Here is a 9,354-nt window from a genome sequence, read left to right as displayed (position 1 = left end):
AGTGAAAATCATGGAGCAGGTGGAGGGCATGGGTGGTGTCCCGAACGTAGGTGGGGAGTTCTTGGACTAAGGGGGACAGGACGGTGTCAAGGTATGCGGAGATGAATTCGGTGGGGCAGGAGCAGGCGGAGACAATGGGTCGGCCGGGGCAGTCAGGTTTTGTGGATTTTGGGCAGGAGGTAGAAGCGGGCGGTGCGGGGTTGTGGACAATAATGTTTCATAAGCCTTTGGCTTTTATTAACCAGCATCAATGATGCATAGTGCACAATAGATTAATATTCTTTCTGCAGTCTTATAATTCAGAGCTGGGTATAGTTTACTTGTAAGGAATAAAACAAAGAACTGCAGACACTGGAAATCTGAAACAGAAACAGAAATTGTCGTAAAGACTCAGTAGGTCTGGTAGTATCTATACAGGGAAAACAGAGTTCATGGTTTGAGTCTAATGAGGCCAGGTTTGAAGAAGGGTCATTGGACTTGAAACATAAACTCTGTGTCTCTCTCGCTCTCTCTCCACAGAAGCTGCCAGACCTGCTGAATTTCTTCACCAATTTGTTTTTGTTGACTGTAAAAGATATTCTCTTTCTTTCCAGAATGACAAAAGCAGGCTCAATGGGACAAATAGTGTCCATTACTGATAATTATTCACACATTCTTCAAATTGCTGAATTCAGATGATCAGATAGTTCAAGTTTTCACACAGAGGTGAGTGATATTATCAGGAAAAGGTTGTATTATGGCTCAAGATCACAAACAACTAAACACAGTGAAGCATTTAACACAAAAACAAACAAAGGTTTACAAAGATGTTGGAGGATTTGAGCTTTAGGGAGAGGCTGAATAGGCTGTGGCTGTTTTCCCTGGAGTGTTCGGAGGCTGAGTGGTGACTTTATAGAGGTTTATAAAATCATGAGGGGCATGTATAGGATAAATAGGCAAGGTGTTTTCCCTGGGGTAAGGGAATCCAGAACTAGAGGGCATAGGTTTTGGGTGAGAGGGGAAAGATATGAAAGGGATCTAAGGTGCAACGTTTTCACACAGAGGGTGGTACGTGTATGTAATGAGCTGCCCAGAGGAAGTGGTGGAGGCAAACACAATTGCAGCATTTAAAAGGCATCTGGATGGGTATATGAATAGGAACGATTTAGAGGGATATGGGCCAAGTGCTGGCAAATAGGACTGGATTAGGTTAGGATATCTGGTTGGCATGGATGAGTTGGGCCAAAGGGTCTGTTTCCGTGCTGTACATCTCTACGACTCTGTAAATGAACCAGTTTTTGCACCATCTTTTTTGCAATGAAATAACATTTACAGACAATATTTTCATTTAAAAATATTTACTTTTACATTGACAAATACATAAATATGTAAACAAAAATGCAACTGTTTTAGTAAGATAAAAAGATATACAAAAGCCCTATACAATCAGTAAAAGGACATTCCACCATGTAAACCTGTGTATTTTGCTTATCTCTGAGGCAGTGATTTATATTGGGTTACAGGCAGTGGCAGCTCTTGTCCATATGATAACCATTGCTCTGTAGTCTGGTAAATTGATGCTTCAACCATGGGTGTGTGACAGCTAAGCAAGTCCTGTGCTCAACTAGAATCTATACAAGACACCTTGTGGAGGTCAATGATAAGACCAGTAGTCCCTTTTAAGCAGAAACTCAAGATCTTACTGATCTTTAGCTTAGCACCATTGTGTCTCTCCAACGTTCCTCCAGCAATGGAATATTAACTTAAAGTGAGTTTCCTAGACAACAACTGAATGGACAGCTTCACTAATATTGTATTCCTAGGGTTAAGCTTCACTCCTAAGCGGTTTGTTCGAGCAAATCTTTCTCCTTTTTGAAGGACTATTTATCCAACATTTTCTTTGCTCCCAAAAACCTCCAGGATCAAATCTATATGATACCGGCCTTCCTGGACTTGTCCATTGCTATGCTGTGTAACGTGTGCGAGTAACAAATGTGACCAGATGAAATTATTCTTGGTAACAGTGCTTCCCTCCTGCCTGCTGGCATTTCTGCATCTTTCTTCACTGGCAGGAAGTCCAAAGTCTGGCTGGTTAATGGGTTAGAGCGGTCCCATGGTCCATCAGGAAGTGTCTCTGCCCCTGAGCCTGAAGGTCCAGGTTTGAGCCTCACTACTGATGTTGATGGCCAAGGGAGGTGAGCTCAGAACACAACCTGACAGGTTGATTGCCAACCTGCAAAAGCCCTTCCAATGCACCCGACAGTGGCAGCTGAAAGCAGGAGAGTTTCCTGGTCAGCCATCCTGCAGAAGGGAAAGGTAGGCCACTGCAATACATATATCAAAATCAAATGCAAGTCCACGATCTCTACCACTCTCTTAGGCATGGTGCCTGGACAGAGAACAAATAGAGGCAAACTGTGTCATGTTGCAGGCTTGAGATTTCTAGAACAAATTGAAATCAGTAGATTTTTCTTAGGCTACTGTATGAAGCATTATGGAACTGAGGCAGCCTTAATCTGACAGAATGGCGGAACAGGTTTAAGAGGTTGAATGATCTCCTTTTCCAAAGCAATTAACATTTAGACTGACTGCCAGCCCACATTCTCACTGTTCTTGTTGGGAACCAGCTCGTTCTGCTTTTTTTTTAATATAGGCTTATACTCTCTGGAGTTTCAAGGAATGAATGGTGATCTCATTTTGAAACATGTACATGATGAAATCAGCATCACTTGGAGTGGATACACTCAGATTTCTGCACCATTAAATTCTTCAGCTTGACAGAGTAGAAGCTGAGAAGCTGTTTCCCTCACCTGTGCAATGGAGAACGAAGGTGATTGGATCAGGATAAACAGTGGGCCATTTCCAATCAAATTGGGGAGAGGTTCCTTTACTCAGGAGGGTGGTGCACCATAGGATATTCTCCACTCCTGGGAGATCAGTTGCTGAGTACGTTCCAGACAGAGATCAATATAAATTTGGATATTATAAAGTCAAGGGTGAGGTTGAGGATCAGCCATAATCCTTCTGAATAGTGGAGCAGGTTTGAGGGGCCTCAGACCTATTCCTGCTCCAATTACTTGTGTTCCTATCCTTTGATGGCCTGGTTAACATTGACATTCTCACACTGAGAACATGTTTGTGGCAAACCATCCAATCTCTATGATCAAATGCAGTTTCTTTTTAAGCTCTGACTTACAAACTGCATATTCATTTCAGAAAACATAAAAATAAGCTTCTTTAATCTAGCAAGACTTCCAACATGTTTAATTTTAAAAATACCTTTCTATGTGAATTAAGATAACATAAAAATATAGTTATCCATTAACTGAAGTTCAATATTTGCAACCAGCCCCCCCAAGTTAACAGTGAAAAATTATAAGCTTATTTATTTTATAAAGTACACTTTTTTTATCATTCAAAGTTTCAATTATAGTTTTATGTAAGACTCAATGTAAGGATAGGGATAGATTTCAAACTGTTATTGGTTTCCATAAATCCAGTAGGTAAGTACTTGTGTGAATATTTACACTAACATCCATTTCATTAGAATCTGATACTCATTACTAACTGCAGCTTAATCCTCTTGAAAAATTAGATCAGCTTGTGGAGGACGAAGCTAAGTACTTGGCGTAGGAGACGAATCGTAGGCTGGGCGACAGCATAATGGACTGGGAGCATTGCTTCCACTGTGGCAGTTTGAATGTAGTACCTATACACAAAGAGGTGAAGGAAAAGGGTAACAGTCATTAGAACATTACAATTACAGATAGAGTAATAGAGATGTACAGCATGGAAACAGACCCTTCGGTCCATGCCGACCAGACATCCCAGCCCAATCTAGTCCCACCTGGCAGCACCCTGCCCATATCCCTCCAAACCCTTCCTATTCATATACCCATCCAGATGCCTTTTAAATGTTGTAATTGTACCAGCCTCCACCACTTCCTCTGGCAGCTCATTCCATACACGTACCACCCTCTGCATGAAAACGTCGCCCCGTGGTAAATCTTTTCTGAACCCTTTCAAGTTTCACAACATCTTTCCAATAGGAAGTAGACCAGAACTGAAGTCCTGATTTAGACATAATACATATATATTAAAAATTCATACATGTACAAAATTACACTTGCTGTGATGTAAGGTGAGAGATTTAAATGTATTTTAAAATCATTTACTTTAGAATTGGATTTTGAATTAGTGGCATCTGGGTTTTGGTCAATGTCAGTATTTTTGGAGCCATTGTTTTTATTTAAAATAAAGAGTATGAAAGGGAGAGACTTCCTGGAGTGGCGATGGGAATTCTTTTGCAGTGGGAGTTTTATGAGTGGTCAGAGTAAATATTGAAGAGATTAGCTTGCTTCCAGTTAGAAGGATCGGGAATTGATTTTTGTTTTACTTAGGGGAAACATCCAAAGCTTGGAAAGCTTTTGATTTTACTTTGACTAAATGCTGGTTGAACATAGATGGAAGAAGCAATGTCTCCTGATGGACATGATATGGAGATGCTGGTGTTGGATTGGGGTGGACAAAGCTACCTGACAAAGGAGCAGCACTCTAAAAGCTTATATTTCCAAATAAACCTATTGTTGTGTGATTTTTAACTTCGTCCTGATGGATTTGGCTAAGAATAGTTAAGTAGATTCCCTCAGTCTAATGGTTTGATTTGAAAGTTCCAGATGAAGAGTGTTCAAATAGAGCTTTGAAGGCTGTAGAGAAATTAAGAAAGTTTAAGCTCAGTTTTATGACTAATCAACACAAAAACTATTAAACTCTCAAGTTCAGGAATCGGAAGAAACCGTTACATCAAATCATAGACATGAAAGAGAAGCAAACTGTCTCTGGTGTTTGAATACTGTGAAGTAATGGTGTTACTGAGGCAATTTTGTTACAAATCACGTGAGAAAACTCACTAGGCCTCATGGAGAAGATACCTCTGTGAATCCCAACAAAACAGACTCTTAGTTGATTTCTGGTAAGATTCAACCCAGTGACACATTTTGATGACCCTCCTGTGAAACACCTTGGAACATCCCTAAGTGCTTTAAAAATGCAACTTGGGATTCTTTCAACCATTGCTGTGTTAAAATCCTGAACTTGCCACCCGCCCAACTGCACAGGGTAGGGGGATGTTCACCATGCTGTGGTTCAGAACCTTCCTGAGGATGATTAAGATGAACGATAATTCCTGGTTCTGCAAGTGATACCCTTGTTCTAAATTTTTCTTGCGACACTTTAATGACTCCAGCGTATTCTGAACTCAGGAACTGGACGGGGAGAAACAGTGCAGGAAATAATCAGCCAGAAGGTGCATCTGTGTGGATTATGGATGAAACTGACAAGAGCATTGACTGTAATATCCTGTATAGCCAGAAGCTTGAGACAATCTGTGCAGGTACAATTAGGTGGAGTGCTACAGAGCTGTCACTGTGCAGGGAAACACTATTAATCACTGTCTCTAAGGTCAGAGGTGGAAAGGTGGATTAAAAAAAACATGTTCAATAAAATGTACTGTTTCCTAGGTAAATAATTTATTTTCTTCAATGAGTTGAGATAATACATCAACAAACGAATCTGTTTTGATGAAGAGTCATCTAGACTCGAAACGTTAACTTGCTCTCTCTCCATGAATGCTGCCTGACCCGCTGTGATCTCCAGCATAATCTGCCAGTTTGTCAAGAACATCACATTCTATGCAATAATTTTACAAAGGACATTATGGAAAAGATCTGCCACCCTGCCTACCCATAGCATGCCCACACAGAACACAGAAAATCAAACCTGACCAAACCATACAAGAAACACCCAGAATGCCTCAATATTGACCAACCTGGCTGACAAGAGAAACCAAACATGACCATAGTCACTCGGAGACAAGGGAATACACTTCCCAAGACAAACTAACAATAAGCTTCCTGGACACGGTCAACACAGCTGTCCCAAAGCCCTGAGGGCAGTCTCATAACCCAGTGATACTAAAGCCACACAAAGGACAGGTCAGACAGAGAGGCACCAGAATACCTTGCTCACAGGAGAGAAACAATGGAAACACCTTACTGTTTCAAAAGATTTGGAGATGCTGGTGTTGGACTGGGGTATACATAGTTAAAAATCACACAACATCAGGTTATAGTCCAACAGGTTTAATTGGAAGCACTAGCTTTCGGACCGCTGCTCCTTCCTGATGAAATGTGTGATTTTTAAATTTGTTTCAAAAGAGACATTCTTACCTACCTGCAAAGAGAGCTAGAATCTCCCGATCCCATTAAGAACTCATTGATGCTGCCAGGATGTTACATTATATCAACAATCAGGACATTCTTCCGAGAACTGTTTTTCAATTTTCACCACTGTAACTGGTTTACTTAATTTTCATATACATTGTATTTTTCCCCATTTTAATTAACCTCCTTGTACAAGATTCCTATAAAACCTGGCTTAATTCTCAGCTCGAGGAAGAGAGTTTTCGGCTACCTGGACAGACTGTCTGTGCTGTTTCAGCTTAGTCTATTTCTCTTCCACAATATTGCCTACTAAGAAACTGTTTGTTAGTTTCACTTCGATCTGTGTTTTGTGATCTCTGATTTATTGGGCTAATTTCTCCGACAGACGTACTTGCATATCGTCAGCAGAACCATTCTATACCAGTATTTTGCTCCCCTCAATCTCTTCCCATCTTTCCACATCTAAATCTATCAATGTAACAAATTTTGATGAGTAGTTGAGGAATGGGAAATTGTCCCTTCCTATTTTTATTCCCCTCACAGTCAACCATAATGAGGTTTTTTTTTGCACGTAGCTATCGCAATTCGATCAAAATGTGCTTTGCTAGAAAATGAAGGAGCCAATTACAAAGAGTGTCCTGATTGAAAGATAAAGGAACTTTATGACTAACTCCTTTCCCCCCACCAATCATAATAAAAATGTGAGCTTCAACCCGCATACAAACACAAGTTAAAAAGTTTAAAACGGGAGTGTGGTACACAAAGGGAGGATAAAGGTTGTGTAGTTAAAAAGTCCTTTGAGTTCTGAGGTGTTAGATTCTTAACCTTAGCCCACGATTGATTAATCAGCAGCTTGCATCATCCCAGCCCTAACCCGAATTATATATCTTTGAGATCAATGATTGATTCTCCAATTTATTTTCTCTGTTTTCAGGGGCACAGAGAGAAACAAACAGGGGACAGTTCCAGCTCTTGTTCTCACAAATTCATTTTCTCCTTTGCTCTGCCCTGCAACTCAGAGGCAACTGTTGAAATTTAGTTCAGTTTGTATTCTGGAGTGCACGACCATCGCCTTCCCAAGGTGGCTAACCAGCGGATGAGGCTTCCATCTCCCAAAATGTGAAATTATCAAAACACATGAATTAAACAAGAGGAGACGTGAATTTCCTGACACTAACTCAAATTGGTTTTGATGTCTTTCGATTAAAGGAAACCAATTTGAGCGCGCACAGTTTCAATTATTCCATAAGGGTCTCATAATTCTTGCCTGAATCTGGGCCCAGGTGAGAATTGTATCAACTTTTTGTCTCCGTGTCTTCCTTTTAAATAACCATTTTGGTTCATTAGAGGTCTCAGGTGTAACATTCAGATAACAGAAGCTAAATTTGACAATCCATATTTAGCGCTTTAATAGCATCCTCTTTTCCCATCTCCCCCATATGCCTGTCTGTCCTGGCTCCTTAAATGCATCTACCTAGTCTTAAAGCATGGAGACATACCCTTCCAGCTAACTCGTCCGCACCGACCAGACATCTCAATCTGATCTCGTCCCATTTGCCAGCATTTGGCCCATATCCCTCCAAACCCTTCCTATTTATATGCCCATCCAGATGCCTTTTGAAAGTTGCAATTGTACCAGTCTTCACCACTCCGTCTGGCAGCTCATTCCATACACGTACCACCCTCTGCATGAAAAAGTTACCCCTCAGGTCCCTTTTAAATCTTTCCACTCTCACCTTAAACCTATGCCCTCTAGCTTTGGCTGCCCCCACCCAAAGAAAAAGACCATAGGTATTCACCTTATCCATGCCCCTCATGATTTTATAAACTTCTATAAGGTCACCCCTCAGACTCCTATGTTCCAAGGAAAGATGCCCCAGCCTATTCAGCCTCTCCAGCCTCTCCCTATAACTCAAACCCTCCAACCCTAGCAACAGCTTTGTAAATCTTTTCTGCATCCTCTCAAGTTTAACAAGATTCGTCCTATAAAAGGGCGACAAGAATTGTACACAATTGTACATTTGATAAGTGGCCTCAACAATGTCTTAATACAGGCACAACATGACATCCCAACTCCTACACTCATTGCCAATGAAGGCAAGGGTACCAAACGTGTTCTTCACCACCCTGTCTACACTCAACTTTCAAGGAACAATGCACCTGCACTCCCAGGTCTCTGTTTGGCAATATTCCCCAGTGCCCTGCCATTAATTATATAAGTTCTGCCCTGATTTGTCTTACCAAAATGCAACACCTCACATTTATCTAAATTAAACTCCACCTGCCACTCCTCAGCCCAGTGGCCTATCTGATCAAAGTCCTGTGGCACTCTAGGATAATCTTCTTCACTGTGCACTACACCACCTATTTTGTAATTCTGCAAATTTACTAATTATTCCTCCTATTTTCATATCCAAATTATTTACATTAATGATGAAAAACAGTGGACCCAGCACTGATCCATGTGGCACACCACTAGTCCCAGCCTCCAATCTGAAAAGCAACTCTCTACCACAATCCTCTGTCTCCTATCTTCAAGCCAATTTTGTATTCAATTAGCTAGCTCCCCCAGATCCCATGTGATCTAACTTTACGAACCAGTCTACTATTCAGAACCGTGTCCAACGCTTTGCTGAAGTCCATATAGACAACATCTACCACTCTACCTTCTTTGTCAACTTTTCAAAAAACTCAATCAAGTTACTGAGACATGATGTCCCACACACAAAGCCATGTTGACTATCCCTAATCAGTCCTGGCCTTTCCAAATGCATGTAAATCCTGTCTCTTTGAATCCACTCCAACAAGATACCTGCCACTGACATATGACTCACCAGTCTATAGCTCCAGGGCTGTTCCTTACACCCTTTCCTAAATAGTGGCACCACATCAGCCAACCTCCAGTCTTCTGGGCCCTCGTGGCTGTCAATGAGACAAAATACCTATATACCTATGATGATACCTATGAAACATTTGTCTTTACAGTTGGATTCTGAATCTTGCCATGACCATTTATGAATACTCAATCCTTTGAGTTATTGCCAATAGATTTATGTTCCAACAAATATTGATTTTGATGCAACTAATGGCCACTAGGTTTCTAAACAGTGCAGGTAAAAACAATGACTGCAGATGCTGGAAACCAGATTCTGGA

The 9,354-nt window shown here is 41.0% G+C and overlaps 1 protein-coding gene across 2 annotated transcripts in view; it reads right to left on the bottom strand.

Moving 5' to 3' along the window:
• Positions 1-1,361: 1,361 nt before the first annotated feature.
• c19h12orf56 (chromosome 19 C12orf56 homolog) overlaps positions 1,362-9,354 on the bottom strand; it is an 82,708-nt gene continuing 74,715 nt past the window's right edge. For both annotated transcript variants that reach the window (XM_043709959.1, XM_043709960.1), the window contains one exon: positions 1,362-3,688. In XM_043709959.1, the coding sequence (XP_043565894.1) occupies positions 3,571-3,688 (118 nt within the window). In that variant the 3' untranslated portion in view covers positions 1,362-3,570. The remainder of the gene's footprint in view (positions 3,689-9,354) is intronic.

The sequence above is a fragment of the Chiloscyllium plagiosum genome, chromosome 19 (genome assembly GCF_004010195.1).
Source record: "Chiloscyllium plagiosum isolate BGI_BamShark_2017 chromosome 19, ASM401019v2, whole genome shotgun sequence".
In the NCBI taxonomy this organism is placed as follows: Eukaryota; Metazoa; Chordata; class Chondrichthyes; order Orectolobiformes; family Hemiscylliidae; genus Chiloscyllium; species Chiloscyllium plagiosum.
Note: the sequence above shows the minus strand (reverse complement) of the source record. Positions and strands in the feature narration are given on the sequence as shown.